The 18,738-nt window shown below is 39.4% G+C and overlaps 2 protein-coding genes across 2 annotated transcripts; both read left to right on the top strand.

Annotated features, from left to right (window-relative positions):
- The first annotated feature begins 9,574 nt into the window (after positions 1-9,574).
- On the top strand, positions 9,575-10,511 carry LOC104123968 (olfactory receptor 6-like). The gene is given in 2 exon segments (XM_035891860.1): positions 9,575-10,048; positions 10,050-10,511. Coding segments are annotated over 2 exon segments (936 nt in total).
- Positions 10,512-17,047: 6,536 nt separating this feature from the next.
- LOC104123967 (olfactory receptor 6Y1-like) lies at positions 17,048-17,983 on the top strand. Its single transcript, XM_009636269.1, has one exon. The coding sequence runs from the start codon at positions 17,048-17,050 to the stop codon at positions 17,981-17,983; it is 936 nt and encodes a 311-aa protein (XP_009634564.1).
- Positions 17,984-18,738: the final 755 nt, after the last annotated feature.

Here is an 18,738-nt window from a genome sequence, read left to right as displayed (position 1 = left end):
GGTGCACTGAGTGTCTGAGATTTCTGGGGTCAGCCATGAACACGTGTGTATATACCTACATGTATGTATATGTCTACATATGTGATGTAAATGTGTGCTCGCTCCTCCTGGGAATACAACTTCAGCCTTGAGGACATGGAGTGGAAATAGCCTTGTATTGCTAAGGCTATTATATTCAGCATGATATATTTTTCTCTATCTCTCAAAATATTGGAAATTGTGTACAAAGAGGGACATATACTTAGCGATATTAAAAACTTTACTGAAAAAGTCCCTGGGTATGTTGTACTTGTTCATCATGCTGTGAGAAGGAGTTCAACAAGACAATCTCCAGAAATCCCTTCCAACATAAATTATTGTATTATTCTAAAATTTATATCTTTGGGATTAACCAGAGATACTCTATTCCCCTTCTGGGATTCATGAAAATATTTTCTTACATTTCAAAACTTAGGATATCTACTGTGATGTATTTTTAGCAAGGTCTTTTACAGCATGCTATAGAAATATGCCTCTTATCAATAACATTCTTAATGACTGAGCAGCCTGGAGTGCTTGAGGAGAGGCAAAAGATTTTTTTAAGAATCCTTTTTCCAGAGAGTCTCTTGCAGCTAAAAGTAGCACTGGATGTAAGTAAATTAAAATAAGTTCTTATAATCCCTCTCCCATAAACTGCTTCATCATGTCTTCTATGAGTGAACTGAAATCAGTCAGGGCACAGCCCGAATTCCATAATTCCGAATTCCATCTACCTGAATGTAGATGCAGGTTTAGGAAATTCCAGGATACTTTAGTTATAGACAGCTTGACAGCAGATAAGTAATGTAAAAGTCTTTAGTTTTAGAGACATGGTTCTTTTCATGCCAGTTAGTCTCAAAGCTAGAGAGTAGTCTTTGGTACATTTTATTTGCTAGTATAGGCTGCTTGACATGCAAACACACTGGTGCATCAGCACTCAAAACGGCCCAGAATAATTCTTTCTGCTCCGGGATTGTGGACTACCCAAAAGGTCAGGTTTTCTGATTGCAAGAACTCTGCAGATGTGTCAGATACCCTGAGGCATCTGAGTGGTTATAGACGCCTTTCTGGTGATACTTGAATCGGTCTTGTATATCATTCACAGTAGCCAATGTGGGGTACTACCCAGTGATATTCTTACTCCTGCCACCCAGTGTCCCATAATGAAGAGCCATTCGGATTTTGGTATATGTGCTGTCTTGGGAAAACCATCCTTTTAAAAGAATTGTGTCCTTTGACAAATGAAACAATACTGTTTTTCAGCATTTTTGAGAGTCTAGCAGCAGGCGGTGGAGCTATTTTTGATTTGTACAGCAATGAGCAACAGATAAATTTTGTCTTACTGCGATCCTTTCTCGCACACATGTAGTGTCTCTGATGGGCTTATTTCTGATACATACTGCGCCAAGTGGTCTTCTTTGTTTGTGAGAAAGTATATAGAGATCATGAATCCAAAATGGTCCTTTGTTCCTGGAGCACAGGTGTTACGAATTAAGCTATCTGCTTTGAAAAAACACAATAATTCTTGTTCTAACAAGGACATTATTTTTACTTTAAATTGGAATGATCAGGAACTAACTGCATTATTTCAGTGTTCACACAGATGACTGAATCTCAGAAAGAACTTAGAAGGTTGCCTTTTAAACACAGAGCAAATAACAGCAGGGTTTGGACCTCAGATTTTGCCATTGATATTAACAATATCTTGAATTTGCCTCTGTCTTTCAGTTTCTCCAGCTCTGCTTCTTGTCCCATCTTCCCCAGACTATGCAGTTTCTTTCCAAGATATTGAGCGCATTCATCCCAAGATACTAGAGTTTCACCAAGTTTTAACTAGGCTTTTTTTTTTAGCTGAGTCTATCCCAGGGGAGGCACTAGGCAGTAGAGAATTAGAGAGAGGAACAATCAGCAGCTTGAAAGTTTTTAATCTCAGGAGTGAGTCAGAAGTGTTTGTTAGCTCCAGTTAATTGCTCTTTTTATTGAAGACAAATATTTCCTGAAGGAAAAGCAGGACCACATCATTCCAAATCTAGGTAACACTGGGAACACCGGTGTCTCTGATTTTATGCTATTGTGTTATCAGAGCTGGGAGAGAGATAGGTTTTTTCAAAAATTTCTGAAAAGTTCCAGGCATTGTCAAGACATTGCACTGGGGTCACTGGGCCAATGTACACTTGCAAGAAAATACGTCCTTTTTAACGCTAGTTAGAGAAAGCATAATGTTATTTAACAGCTCCCCAGGAGCAAAGACCAAAGGCAGCAATGACACACACAAGGGACAGGGAACATAGGTAATATTCCTGGCTAGTGTAAATTGCTTTCACCAAAGCGCGTTGCACGTGCACTTTTCATTTTCACTTCGCTTCCACAAGATCTATGTAATCTTCCCAGTCTCCCTCCTGGATCTTAATACACGCTGCTTTTAAGGGTCCCTGTTTTATTTATTTGGACTGTCACTGTGGTTAAAACACTTCATATGCAACTGCATTATTTGGTTACAAGCAAGATTCCTGCATGTCCAAACAAAAGGTCCTGTGCAGCGTATAAGGCATGGACTACTGTCAAAGGTGCAATCAGAATCAACTTTATTAAAAAAGAGCATGCTTTTTGTAATCAGTGCTCAAAGAAAAACCGGTGTTTAAACTTTACCGTTAGCCTTTCTGAAGGTACAGCTCACGTGATTGTCCTCCAATAACAGCGCTGTTCATGCTTCTGGATTCATTTCCTCATTCCTGAGGTTCGTCTCATGTGACATACGTGACTGCTATTCCTTCTCCCCACAGTCCTCTGATGCTATTGATTTCCTATGGTCTTACATTGGGCTGGAAATACTGTAATAGTTTTAAAAGCTAACATAAATTTCATGTTTTTTATAATAAAGCCAAGAATTACCTTAAAGCCTGTCATGTTTATGCTTCTAAGTAGTACTGAATTTCAGTATTGCATGTAAGGGAGGGAGAGCAGACAAAGTGAAACAGGTAAAGATGCCAAGACTGGTGCAATAGTTTTCCAGTTTTGGGCCATGTGGACAGAGTGAGCGGGAGAAGATGTTTCATCTTTGCATCAAAGTAAAATAGACTGTAAATTGATCGGAACCACAGTACCACTGCTTTGTTTTGTTTGTGGTGAGAAAGAGCTTTCCACTGCAGAAGAATCCATTCATTAAATAGTCGATATAGACTCTATACAGAAACAGCCAGACAAATAGCAATTTACATTGAAACACAGTGTATATTTGGTGTGCGTGGCAAAGTTTTGGTAGCGGGGAGCTACAGGAGTGGCTTCTGTGAGAAAATGCTAGAAGCTTCTACTATGTCTAATAGAGCCAGTGCCAGCTGGCTGCAAGACGGACCTGCTGCTGGCCAAGGCCAAGCCGCTCAGTGACTGTGGTAGCACCTCTGGGATAATGTATTTAAGAAGGGTGGAAAAAAAAGGCACAATTGCAGCTGGAGAGAGGAATGAGAATATGTGAGAGGAGCAGCCTTGCAGACACCAGGGTCAGTGCAGCAGGAGCGCAGGAGGAGGTCCACTGGAGCAGGTCTCCACCTGCAGCCCGGGGAGAACCCCATGTTGGAGCAGGCGGTGCCCGAAGGAGGTTATGACCCCTTGGGAAGCCCACACTGGAGCAGGCTCCTGGCAGGACTTGTGAGCCCTTGGGGGACCCATACTGGAGCAGTTCATGAAGAACTGAAGCCTCTGTGAAGGACTCATGTTGGGGAGGATTGTGGAGGACTGTGTCCCATGAGAGGGACCCCACGTTGGAGCAGGGGAAGAGTGTGAGAAGCCCTCCCCTCTGAGGAGCAGAGACAATGTGTGATGAACTGACAACAACCCCTATTCCTGGTCTACCTTTTCCACTCAAGGTGAGAACGTAGAGAAAATCAGGAGTGAAGTTAAGCCTGGGAAGGAGGGGTGGGAAGAAGGTGGTTTAAGATTCAGTTTTTATTTATCATTTTCCTACTCTGATTTCTTTGGTTTCTCTGTGAGACTTACTGTTTCAGCTATTTTACACAGTCATTCCCTGGAGCTGTTTATGTCTGTTCATCAACTATACTGGGATGCTACTCCTAATTCCTTCCCCAGTTATGAGATTATATGAGGTGGAATAACCTGGAGCCACTCTCTTTTGGGATAGAAGATTGAGGTTTATCTGGATTTATCTACTTATGCATCCAGAACTGAAATATCCATAGCTAATCTATGAGTCTAGACTATCTTTGAAGTCATTGCCAGCAAATGAGATGCCCCAGGGCTACAGATTTGATAATAATCCCAGATGGAGAATATCGTGGGAGGGCTAATTTCTCTCAATTGAAAGTTAAGGGAAGCGAGACTACTTGATTTGAAATAGATATTTTTACTGTGTAATTTTAGTTATGACAAATCCAGCCTATAGATGGGATTTATCTTACCTTGCTTCAGAAGTCTAAAAATTACCCAATTAATCATCTGGACACTAAATTATTAATGAAGAAAAACAGGCAGCTCCCATGTGTGATTTACCCCACCCTTGAACAGGTATTTTAGAAAAAATAGATTAATTTACCTTTCAAGACTTTTTTCTGTCCATGTTACCACACAAGAAACACAGCTGACCAGTTCAGACAACTACCTCTTAGATATCTAAATCCAGGTGAAATGAATCCCACTTTACTTGACCCTGTTTTATACAAGGCAACTGGTATCCAAGTACCCCAGTAAGGTTGGAAATCTCAAATTCCCCTCATAAATCTCTATTAAAATGGAGTAAAATGCAATGAAGAATGAACAATGTCAGACTAGGGTGAATGGTTATCGTTATTTGTTTCAGGTGAGGGAAGGTACCTCTGCTCCATCTGGGTCCACTCCACCCAGTAGAAAAAAAAATCATAAACCAGCTTTAAACAGGGGATTTTTCAGAAGACTAGTTTATTTTCATTTTAATCTTCTTCATTGACTCAGTTTTCACAGTTGTTTGACACTTTCTGCTTGTTTGGACTCTGCATGTTTTCACTATGCCTTAAACTTCAGGTAGCTTCATGGGATAAGCAGTTAACACCAAACTGCTGAGCAGAGTATGAGGCAGCACCAACCAACTTGTACTACAAAATTTGTACTGTAAATTAAATATGAATCTATATTTATTTTTCAAATTTCTTAAATAAATATGCAAATATAGTCAAATATTAACTATGTAGGTTTTTTCCTCAATTTTGAAAATCATAGAATAGCATGAGCATATGCTTATAGAAAGCATTGAAAAAACAAATGTCCTGATGACAGGTATACAGATAAAGAAACAACAAAGGATGTGAGTCGTCAGAGTATTTTTAAATGCAGCTAAAGATCCCCACAGACAGAGTCTAAGTGTAAGTCATTAGTGTGACCTGTCTCTGATGTCCTCTTGGGAGAAAAACCCTCTCTTCTGAAATTATACGTGTTATTTTAACAGAAACATTTAAGGATGACTCTACATTTTAAGTAACTTTACCACCACTTCATTCCCAACTTGTGATTCGCAACTATTAGCACAAGTCACTGCATGTATGTTTATTCCTATCTGGACAATCTTTTGGAGTGATCTAAACATTTCCATATCAAGGGATTATATATTTAAAAGCTCCCTCATTTTAGGCAATATAAATGAAAATGTGCTGGTGTGGTTTCCAGCACATTTTGTTTTCCATTATACTAGACTGAATTCCAGCCTTGTTCCACGAGACTCAATACCCTCAAGTACCCCTACATGCAATGCATACTACTCACATCATACTATAATAAACAAGTCACTGGTCGGATGAAACACGATTCTGTAGTTATGTCATGTAACTTGAGTTGGAAGAAAAGAAAGGTAATAATAAGGAAGGACTTTTTCTGAGATCCTGCGGGCATCAGAGAAGTTTGCATGGAGATCTAGATAAAACGTTATGCAAAATTTCCTGGACATTTCATTCTGAGGGGGACTAGTCTTGAGCAAAATGAAAGTAAAACCCTCTGGACCCCTTGGCCGGTTTTTAGGGAGTCAATTCCTTCATCAGTGTAGAAGAAGATAATAATGAGCATAATGAACGACCTACGAAGTTGTCAATATCTCATTGCTGACACACAAGATGAGTGACTAAATTCTTAACTAGGCAGCTCAGCTGAGCTTCTGAATATAGGAAAATCTGTACTCAGGGGTTTATCTCACTCAGCACTAAAAGTACCTAACAATTCTCTCCATTTTTTGCTAATTTTATGAGTGTTTTGTAATGGGTTAATCCTTTCTAGAGCACATTCGAGTAATTTGTGTCTTAACTCTTTTCTTTTGGATAAGATAAATCCCTGTCAATTCTTATTTCTCTCCACTCTTTAATTTACGACAAACAGCTTATATATTTACAACGTCATGACAGGTCTTTCAATGTGGGATAATTTATATCTATCTTCCTTGTCACACCTGTATAGCCAGGAAAGTCAAATCCTTCCCATGGGGTATGAAGCCCCAAATCCCTTTTTCTCAGCTAAGATAGACATCCTTTTTAATATTCCCCATGTTGATTAGAAGAGAAGCGTTTGAGAAGATCTGGTTTATGGGCAACTGTACACCTTTTTCAGCAATTTCATACAGTTTTAGTCACAAAATTTTGAAAAAGTAATTCATCAAAATGAGGGATGTTGCTTATTTTCGTTTCTATTTCTGCCTACTGGAAGATTACCAGACCTTCTCTTTTCAGGGCTGAAGTATTTTTTTAGGCTCAATGACTAATATTTTTGCCAGGCTAGAGAAGAGAAAGGAAACAATTTGTTTCTTTGATTGGTCCCTATGGAAGAACAAACCAAATGCACAGATGAAGTCTTAAGGAAAGTGGAGAAATAATAAACAGCTGTCACAGCACACCCTCTCTGAACTTCAAACACTCCATTCAATGTCCGTGCAAGGACTCAAATTTGTAAGTGAAATAGAAGTATTTACTAATCTACTATTTCTTATCATAAATATTAACAACAATTCCTTTAAGTCTGCTGAGTACTATAGTGGCTGATGAATCTAGTAAAAAAAAATTACAGAAAATATGGGGGTTATTTAAATCTTTTTAGTCGGCGCCACACAGTAAATCTTAGATCTCACAGAACATCCATGAAGTTTCATGCAAAGAAAAGGAAGTGAAGCAGTATCTTTCAACTGAAGATATGTTTTATAAATCCCTTCCCTTCCTTTTCCTTCCCTTCTTAAATGCAATGATTCATTCAAATACCTGTGACAAAAAGGACCTACAGTTACAAATGACACTGTTGCAAGCCTCTGTAGTTAGACACTCAAAAACTCAATGCATTTTTATTGTTAATATATTAGACTACAAGGATAAGGAGTATTGAAACATTTTTCAAGAAATTATTCATGGTATTATTTGTATGATTTTATTTCATTTCCAAAAAATTTGTGCCTCAAAGCCTTTAGAAATGAAATATAAAATTTGGGAAATCCAACCCTGGCTTTTTTACAGTTAATAGAGAAAAACATGAAAGAATCTCAAGGTTGTTCACCCAGCTACATAATATGTCATCTGACTGTAACTTTGCTAGTGTCTCTTTTCCCCCATTGATTAGACATCAGCAAATGTGATTCAGCTCTCAGATAAAGGGTTCTTAATTTTTTTGTCTAAGTGTAGAAATGTGTTGGGTGTTAAGATTCAGTTGCCTTAGTGTAGGTGTGTAGTACTCCTTGAGGTATCCTAGAATATATCCTCCAAATATTGTTTCAGAATCATAGAATCATTTGATTGGAAAAGACCTATAAGATCATCGAGTCCAACTGTAAACCTAATACTGCTAAGCCCACCACTAAAACATATCCCTAAGTACCATGGATACGCCTTTTATATACCGCCAGGGATGGTAACTCAACCACTTCCCTGGGCAGCCCGATCCAGTGTCTGATAACACTTTCAGTGAAGAGTTTTTTCCTAATATCTAATCTGAAACTCCTCTGGCACAACTATAACGTCATTTCCTCTCATCCTATAGCTTGTTACTTATGAGAAGAGACCAACATCTACCTCGCTATACCATCCTTTCAACGTAGTGGTAAGAGGGTACTAAGGTCTCCCTTCAGCCTCCTATTCTCCAGGCTGAACATGCACAGTGCCCTCAGCCACTCCCCATCAGCCTTGGGCTCCAGACCCCTCCCCAGCTTCATTGCCCTTCTCTGGACACACTCCAGCCCCTCCATGTCCTTCTGGGAGTGAGGGCCTCCAACACTAAACTCAGAATTTGAAGTGCGGCCTCACCAGTGTCATCATTGTGAGAAGGCCATCTGCTGACTGATAAGACATATATTGTATAGATGAGGCTATCTCAAGTAACAGTAAGTAACTATATTAGACAACTGATTCCATCTGTAAGTCTCTGAACTTCTACTGTTGGTGAACAGAACTACATTGGTATTTACAAGAAAGTCATAGTATCAATTTAATCTAACAAAATTAACTTGGATAAGTTGTCTACTTTTGAGATGCCCAGAAATATCCTGCCCAGCCTCCAGCTGTCATTTCAGAAGGACAGAGGTCCCCTACAGATCCTGCGTTATGTCTACCTGAAATTGATAATTCCAGTACCAAGCAGCATCTCACCTGTTTTTAGGCAACTATTTATCGGCGAGTCAGTCCCTCAACACACAAGTCAGCTGCCTGAAATAAGACTTAGGTCTAGGCTGTCCCACCTCGCCTGGAGGTTCTTATTCCAGAAATGCACGGGGCTACTGTAAATCTTGTGTCATATCCTTCCTAGCCATTTGGACAGCTCAGACATCTTCCGCTTTCTGAAGTGGTACTATATATCTATGTGTACCCAACTGAATCTTGCGCTTACCATTAGAAAGCAGACTCCAACACTCTTTAATTATTCAGGCTTGAGTGCTGCTTAAACAAGAACTGGAATATATTACACAAAATGGGAACAAGCTGGCAAATTTCTCAAAACACTTTGAAAATGTGAGACAATATAAGGAGTTTTCAAATTGGGTTTTGGATTAAGTCCACAATTTCTGGAAACCTGGGCTGTGGAGCAGAAAAGTTTTGTTTATGCTTATTATTTTAACTATGTTGAAGTTATAGCTTGAATTCTGACCTTTATTAAAGTTTCAACCTTAAAAATAATAATGCCTTGGTGATGATTTATGTAAATACTGATATTGGTGTTGATAATATTGTGTTATCATAAGAAGTATCTAGCGTGACTGATTTTCTGGCAGCTCTTCGCAAATTCACAAAGAAGTTCGTTGCACAATTTAGAAAAGTACTAGATTTAATAATAGATAATTCCCTCTAGAAGGTGAAGGAGAATTTATACATGATGTCACTGACAGAATTCAGAATTGTTGTTCTTTCATTCTAAATATTATGTCTTTGAATAATTTAAAAATTAATAAAAGTAATATTTACAGCAGTACAAACATTAGTATTAATTTAACTGTAGTGTGAAAGAAATGTAAAACAACTGTAGAATGAGACAGAGAGAGAGAAAGCTATTCTAATGTCTTATAATCCGTAATAATAAGTCACTGCTGTCATTGTCTTTACAGAAGTGCATAGGAGCCATGGAGGTGAGCAATCACAGCATGGTCAAAGAATTCATTCTCCTTGGATTTCCCATTGCTCCTCACTTGCAGATTCTCTTCTTTGCAGTATTTCTCATTGCATTTCTCTTAGTTTTAGCAGAAAATATTATAATCATCCTGACTGTCTGGACAACTCATAGCCTCCACTCCTGCATGTATTTCTTCCTGAGTAACTTGTCCTTCCTGGAGATCTGGTATGTGACAGTCACACTCCCTAAGACAATGTTGAGCTTTCTGTCAAGGACAAAGCAAATCTCCTTTACAGGATTTATGACACTACTGTACTTCTTCCTCAGCCTGGGCAGCACCGAGTGCCTCCTCCTGGCTGTCATAGCATATGATTGCTACGTTGCCATTTGCAAGCCTTTCCACTATTCCACTATCATGAGACACACTGTCCACCTTACTATGGGACCTTGGTTGACTGGTTTCTTAATTTCTGGAAGCAAAATATTTTTTTATGTCTCACCTGTGGACCCAAAAAATCAACCATTTCTTCTGTGATGTTTCTCCTCTCCTGAACTTAGCCTGCGCAGATATGGAAAGAGCTGCTTTAATGGATTTCGTGGCTGCCTTATTTATTCTCCTGATGCCTCTGTCCATAATAGTACTATCCTACACCTATATTATCCTCACTGTCCTTCACATTTCATCTGTGATGATAGTTTGCCAAATAGCCTTCTGCACCTGCATCTCCCACCTTTTAGTGGTCATTGTCTTCTATGCAACAAGCGTTTTCATCTATGTGAGGCCCAAAACTCTCCCAGTTCATGACACAAAAAAAATTGTGTCTGCTGTCTATTGTGGTGTTGTTCCTCTCTTCAATCCCTTCATTTACTGCCTGAGGAACCATGAAATCAAGGATGATCTCCAAAAGATCTTGTTCAGGAAAAGATTTTCCTTGCAGAAACATTAGCAGGTTTAATGACAGAAAAGAAGAGATTGTACAGGTAAGAGAACCATATAGAAACAATTGGATTTTATTATTACAACACTTCATGAAAAGCTCTGGTTTGTGCTTCAGAAGCTGAAACAAGATGGTCCAAATATTTTTTTTGAAATTTAAGAATTACAGAGAACTTATGGATACAAGTGAAACAGTCTTATGCATGTTCTTCTGTCATTCTGAGCCCCACCAATGACTTGTTTTAAGGGAAGACAAAGTTAAAAGTGGTTTTAAGGGCAGGGGAGATGCCCTTAACTTTGCTTTAGCAGTCAGATTTCGAATATAATCAATAGATACAAGTTTATATAGAAAGGCAAAGTTAGGCAAGATTATCTGAATTTCTCTCCATGCCATCTTTCATTCCTTCACTGAATACATGAGGAAACCATTCCCATTCTCTCTAGCCTAGGGTGAAAGCTATCCAATATTTAGGAATAGTTATCTACATAAAGACAGAAGGAGCAAGTCAAGATAGCAATAAATTATATGAATATGCTGTCAAAATATCTCCCACGCCCAACCTGAAGCAATTACCTCTGGGAGAAGAGGTCTCATCTCAAATTTGAGATTCAAAGGGAGGATGCAGCACTTCATATCTCTGGGAATGCCTATTGTGTCTTGCTGAAGCTGGAAGATGGTTTTTGTGCCTGTGAGAAGCCTATGCTGTTTGAGGATCATTGGCAACAAATTAAGGAGATACCGAAGGAGGTCAGCAGACTATATGATATCAGAGATGATGATAAAATCGATTGACAGGATCTTTTGAGATCCTGCAGTTAAAAGTAGGAACCCCCACCCATACAGAAGGAGGGAGAGCCATAGTGAGTCCATATCAGGTTGGGTAATGGAAGCACCATGACAGTAAAGGCTGGAAGCTTGTGACTTTTAGCAAGAGAAGGAAGGCTTTTCTCTCTGCAGATCTACAGCTACAGAATGGTTTCAAAGCCCTCGAAGTAAATAGGTGGCTGAACGCTCTATCCAAAGAAGAATCAGTGTCATCTGAGCCTGATCTACACAGCAGTACCACAAGGATGTGGCAAGTCACAGTCATAGGAGGAATCCCCTCTGTGGGGTGTAGAGACCTGACCTGTCAACCTGAGGGGCTACCTAGAAAGATTTGCTGCTTGACAGTGGCTCAGTTCAGAGGATGATTTGCAGAGACTGTTGTGGTGGCCTAACCTTGGCTGACTGCCATATGCCCACCAAACCACTTTCTCATTCCCCGTCCTCAGCAAGATGGAGGGAGAAAATAAGATGAAAAAGCTCATGGGTTGAGCTAAAGGACAGGGAGATCATTTACCAGTAACCATCATGGGCAAAGCAGACAAATTAGGTACAATTAATTTAAATTAATACCAATTAAAAATAGAGTAGGATGATCAGAGAAAAGACAAATCTATAAAGAAGTTTACATTAGATATTAGGAAAAAATTCTTGACCTACATGGTTGTCAAGCATTGCAATGGCTGCCCAGGTGTCCTTGTTTCAGCTGGGACAGAGTTAATTTTCTCCCTAGTAGCTGGCATAGGGCTGTGTTTTGGATTTAGTACAGAAGAATGTTGATAATGCCCTGATGCTTCAGTTGTTGCTGAGCAGGGCTTACCCCAGGCAAGGACTTTTCAGCTCCACCTGCTTTGCCAGGGGCACAAGGAGCTATTCCAGACCATATGACATCATGCTCAGGGGGAATTAGCAGGAGAGGGCAGGGAGAGTGATAACTGCTCAGGACGGTCAGCATGTGGTGAGCAATTGCATTATGCATTAATTGTTTTGTATATTCTATTACCATTATTATTGTTACCGTTATTCTTTTATGAAACTGTCTTTATCTCAACCGACGGGTTTTACTTTTTTTCTGATTCTTTTCCTCATCCCACTGCGGAAGGGAGCAGTGAGAGAGAGGCTAGGGGGTGTTCAGCTGCCTGACAGGTTACACCACAACACCAAGGAAGTAGTTGTGTCACCATCCCTGGAGGTATTTAAAAGATTTGTAAATGTGGTACTTAGGTTTAGTGGTGAGATGGCAGTGTTAGATTAAGGGTTGTATTTGAGGATCTTACAATTCTTTTCCAACCTAAATGATGCTATGATTCCATGGTTCTATATTATCAGAATAACAGGTTTATTGTCCTGCACTAACCCATACTGATTAAGTACAGGGCTGCTCAGCACAGATTCCAGAACAGCCCTAATGATATTGTTTTCTACCCCTCTTAATCCCTTTTTCTCCCTTTCCTTCCTCCAAATAAACAAGTCATCCTTATTTTATTCTTTGACACTTCAATTTTGCTGAATTTGCAAACTCATATGATATCTCTATCCTTAGTACATAACACCTTATAAGCGACAAGCTGTTTGAGTATCTTTTGATATCTTTCACCCTGGAGAAGTTCCTACTGCCCATTCACTGCCTTACAATCAGGTGTCTTCGCCCATCATTGTTTTGTTGACTAGACTTATGAAGCACTCCAAAAGAACAAATGGTTTTTAAACTTAAATGACACATCTTGTTGCAAAATATATAACGACTGTGAGCTTATCTTAATACAAGAAGTCTCAGAATAATCTGCATTAAATAGAAGTACAATGTGTTTATAAACAGGTCCTTTCACTGCAGAAGCTAGTATTTTTGCAGGAGAATTTATTTTCTAATGTTGATTTGAGGCCACTATCGCGTCTTTCTTCATAGGAAGTCCTTCTGTCCCCAGCATCAGAGGCTGGACTCTGTGTTTACTCCCTGCTCTTCTTTGCATTTTCACAGTCTCTGTTATACTGCGAAGTCTCCCTTTGTTTTTTTGTTTCACATCCCCTTCTTTTCCTTTCTTCTCTATGGGTCATTCAGCTGTGTGGAAACTGAGCACCATGTCAGGAGGAATCCCTTCCAACATATCGGCTGTCAGAGAGCTTTTCCTAAACAAGACAATCCTTACTTAGATAAAACCAACATCATTCACAAAAAGTAAGCAAAGAAAGCAAATGTGATATATTACATCAGAATACCAAAGTCACCAGATAGTGCTACGACAAAGTTTTTCCATCTTTCTCATCAACTTCTTATATTTGGTCTAAATAGCTGAACCTCCTTTACAGTCACTAAGGCACCTCAGACAAGACACCACCAATGTTGTTCATAGTGTCACCGAAAATGGGAGGAATCAACCTCGTAACACCAATGTAGTGTTAAAAGGCAGGCATTCTTTATTCACGGCGCCAGATGCACGGGGGATTGCTCCACCTAACGTGCATACCTGGCACCTGTTCCAATCAGGTTATATTGATCAAATACATGCATATTCATTACATTCATGCATAATCAATAACATCTTCTCTAACGATTGGTCCAAATTCTCTCGCTTCCTATGTAAATTACTGCACAGACTCAGTTGTGCACTTCCATTGTTCTCTTTTGAGTAGGTGGTATCATTTGGGTAGGTGGTCAATGAGTCAGTGGTCGCAATCTCCCCCTGCTGGAATTACCTCCTACCTGCTGGGCTCTCTATCTGGGTAGTCCTAGCCAACTTTCCTGGTCCGTTGCATGGAATTACCCTTCATCTTCTTCCCCTGACAGGTGCACATTGTCTATAGCTTCAGCTACATTAAGAATGACCTTAAAACTACAGACCATATACTATTCTCATTGTTCTGAACTTAGTGTTCAGCTGGGTAGGGCTGTACAGAAGAGAACATAGCAGCATTCGTGGTTGCATTTTGTAGTTAACTGATTTGATCCCATCACCCCAATGCTGAAAACTAAGATACATAACAATTTCATCATCATTTTGGTTACAATAACTTCTCAGCTGCCCATTTCCTCCACTACAGCGGAGACCTATGAGATATGGCCAGCTGAGAGCTACCATGTAATTTTTCTCATCTTATGGTAGACATGGAATAAAGTAAGACAAATTACACCATAGGACTATTTTTTTTTAGTGGTTTTTGCTGGGATAGAGATAAATTTCTTCATAGTTGCTGGTATGGGGCTATGTTTTGGATCTGTGCTTATAACCGTGTTGATAATACAGGGATATTTTAGTTACTGCTGAGCAGGGCTAACACAGAGTCAAGGCCTTTTCTGCTTCTCACACTGCCCCACCAGCAAGTGGGCTTGAGGTGCACAAGAAGTTGGAACGGGACGAGCTGGGTAGGGATTATTTATAGATATTTATAGGGATTATTTATAGGTAATTATTTATTTCATGTTAGATGAAAATTTAAAGAGGTAGGAATTATTTACATGATTTGGATAATGATCTTTATCCGACAGACCATTCTCTTTTAAAAGATGTTCTGGTTATGATGATATAAGAAACAGTATTAATGCTCAGGCACATAACTTTCATAACTATCCCAGTCGGTATTTGATCTATCAAACCATCACACCACGCTAGCATCTTAAGCAGACATCTAAAACAGATCAAGTGTCCTGTACTCAGAAGCTGACTTACTGTCTAGATCTACAGTATACATGCCTTTTGTCTACTACAAAATTGAGATAGCTAGCTCAAACATGTCTGAGAAGTAGTTCTGATATAAAGGGGGCAGATGGGTTTATCTCAGTGTGGACAGCTATTGTTGTTTTTATATACTTGGAATATCTCACCTGGCCACCAGAAGCCACTCAAGTAGTGAACAGGCCCTTTTATTAAACTTTTCACTTTGCTGGCACCATATAATGTCTGAGATAGCTGTGGGAACATAAAATGGCAGTGGACACACAATGGTCAGGTAACAAAAGCCCACCTAGAAATGAATCTTGAGATTTAAGGTAGCACACACAAGACAGGGAGAAGTTCAGAATGAGAATAACCAAATAAATCGGCTACCATAGAGAGATTTGCAACACACCTCACTATTTGCACACATTATCAGTATCTGTACATTTAAACAAGTCAGAATAAACATGAGACAGTCTTCTTTCATTAATGATGAGATAGGTAGAAAGAAGAAATCCTGTTCTACCACTAGAAGAAATCCTGTTCTAGCACTAGAATTTTTTCATGCGAAATGGTTATTGTCTCCTCTTCCTTGTGATGAGTGTCATTACTGGTTTACTAGGTTTACTCTATGCGTGTCACCTTTATTTTGTGAATCCTAGGAGACAAATGGTAACCTACCCAGTTTAACTAAAATTATGTTTCCTTTTGGCTTGCTTACATGGGGCTTTAAGATTTTCTATAGAGGTATTTCACATTATTGGAGAAATCATTTCAACATAGTATTGTAGTGTTCTGTATTATTCAGAAAATACATAGCACAGCAATCCATAGACCTGAAGGCTGTAAAAGTAACTGCAGTGTAGGAGAAACTACTTACACCAAAACTGATTATCATTTAAGGGTTTGGATTTAGATTTAGGGCACTAAACCCCTTTTCTAGTTTAGCCGTTTTTAAATGACTGCCACATCCTCTGATTCGGGGCTTTTTGGTTTTGTTTTTTGGTGGTTTTTTTTTCCTCTGCCCTATAAAAATCAGTAGACTGCCAGTGTTGCAGTGTTGTTTTGTTGTCAGTGTCTCAGACAAAATCTCAGATATTTTCAGTTTCTTCTACTCTGTATGGAATCACAGAGTAAACAATAGCATGCCTCCTCTTTCTGTGATTGCTTCCACTGGGAGGCTATCCATAATTTCTAGGTCAAATCTCATGAGGCACTGAAGGCAAATAAGTGGTTTATTTATCTATGTCGATATAAATCATGCAGCTGACACAACAGTCTACACTTCTGTTTCTTATTGATAACATTCTCCAGGATCAACTGAGGCGGTGGATTCCACTCTGAATTCCCACTACAGAAGGTTGAGAACTGTTTTGTCTTTAACAGCACAGGCTGAGGCATTCTTATTTTTGAAGGAACAGTCTGAGTTAGTTACAAACAAACCAGACCCAGAACTGTATTTAGCTTGCAATTAAGCTGTATCTGGGATGTTATGTGTGCCTTTGTATCTCAGTAAACTGTATGTAGATATAAGTCTCTTTAGAGCTAGCCATAGAAAACTCTAATGGGTTCCTTCAGATGTCTTTGGAGGTTTTTAAATCAGATTGTATATATCCTTGTGGTACTTTGCATTTCCCTCACAGTTGATGGGATATACATGTTATAACTAGAGAAGTATAGATGTAGAAACTAAAACATTGGCAATGTAAATGTCTGTCTGTAAGCTCCTAACCTAGTATTTCTTTATACTGGATGGACAATATGATAGGGTGATTCACCTGGCTTATTTTAGACCTGTCTCTTAGATGAGCTAAGGCTGGTAATGCCTATTTACCTCCATTAAGCATTAAGCATTATAAAGCAAAAAGTGTGCTTACTTTTTTACAATGAAAAATTCTGAATGGAGTAGATGAATTTCACACAATTAATGTCTATAAACCTAGCAACAAAACTTCTGAACTTCTACAGTGTCTTAAGTGGTGGTGTAACACCACCACTGCTAAGAATTTAAGCCTGTCTGATTAGGTTTTATTTCTTGCAGGTGGATAAGGTTCATCTTTCCGCTACAGAATGGGTGGGAGGAATGAAACCAGTGTCGTGTATTTCATTCTCCTAGGTTTTCCCACCACTGCTGAACTGCAGCTGCTCCTCTTCTCTGCTTTACTTCTCGCTTATTTATTTACTGTGTTGGAAAACTTCCTTATCATTTTCATCATCCGAACCAACCACAGTCTGCAAACCCCCATGTATTTCTTCTTAGGAAACCTGTCTCTCTTAGAGATCTGTTATGTCTCTGTCATTGAGCCAAAGATGCTCATAGGTTTCCTCTCTCAAGACAAACATATCTCATTCCAGGGGTGCATGACACAGCTGTATTTCTTCGTGACTTTTGTTTGTACTGAGTATATTTTGTTAGCTGTTATGGCCTATGACCGTTTCTTGGCCATATGCAAACCTCTCCGATATTCACTCATCATGAATCATCAGTTCTGTGCTCAGCTGACAGCTGGCTGTTGGACTTGTGGTTTGATCACTTCTTCCATCAAGATGAGCTTTATAGCCCAGCTCTCATTCTGTGATGTAGACAAAATCAATCACTATTTCTGTGATATTTCACCCCTACTGAATATCTCCTGCGGTGATTCTTCTTTGGCTGAGCTAGTGGACTTCATCTTAGCTCTGATCGTCATCATGCTGCCTCTGTGTACTGTGGTGACCTCCTATATTTGCATCATATTCACTGTGTTGAAGATCGCTTCTTCTCAGAGGAGGCAAAAGGCCTTTTCCACCTGCAGCTCCCACCTGACTGTAGTGATACTCTTCTACTCTACCACTCTTTTCACTTATGCCCACCCTAAGGTCATGTATACCTACAGTGCTAACAAGTTGGTATCAGTCTTGTACACAGTAGTCGTGCCACTTCTGAATCCTCTCATATATTGTCTTAGAAACAAAGAAGTCAGGTTTGCCCTGAGGAAGACCTTTGCTTGCACAAGACACACCTAAGAAGGGGCTTTGTTCATGAGGATCAGTTGATGGTGCTGATGAACTAAAGTCAGGAGGTCCAGTCCTGAATCCATGCTGAAGTGAAACTCTCCTATTCATGCACCTAGTAACCACATTTGTTGAACTAGACCTTGATAAATCTAAATTTGATCTATGTATATACTATGGATTTGGGTTGGGATGGGGTTTTTTTGCTTGTTTGTTTTCCCCCTCTGCTGCCCACCATTCTTAGAAGTCTTCAGCTGAATGACTGCTCCAGTTTTAAAAAGGTTTGGCAATGCTAGAAACTGAACCCCAGATTTTGTTTGTCCTTGATACATTCCCAGGTCCAGAAAACATTGTGTGGGATTGTAAAAGGCATGTAAAATGCAGGTATCTACACCTGATTTATTCACTCTGAGATTCTGTTATTGTCCCTTGAAAGAAATAGGCAGTGGAAAGGATGAGTGTTCATAACTTTCTTAGATACCTGATCTAGGATAAAATGAAACACCTTCTGAAGGAGACAACATTTCTAATACAGCAATAGAGGGAGTATAATGTGAGTACCTAATGCTGCGGTATAATTACAGTGTCAGTCGGAGTCAGCCTCTGGTTCACACCTAAATAGCCTTATTCTATCCAGGGCACACCAAGTAATTCACTCCAAGAAGAAATGCAGACACCACTGACAGAAGAGATCACTTCAATGTTTCATTCAGGCTGCATGAGCCCTGGATCCAACAGTATTCCAGCAGGAGTCACGACCTTAAACT

Source organism: Egretta garzetta, unplaced genomic scaffold (assembly GCF_000687185.1).
Source record: "Egretta garzetta isolate BGI_Z169 unplaced genomic scaffold, ASM68718v1 scaffold143, whole genome shotgun sequence".
Classification (NCBI taxonomy): Eukaryota; Metazoa; Chordata; class Aves; order Pelecaniformes; family Ardeidae; genus Egretta; species Egretta garzetta.
The sequence above is the reverse complement of the archived record's forward strand: the minus strand, read 5'-3'. Positions and strand labels throughout refer to the sequence as shown.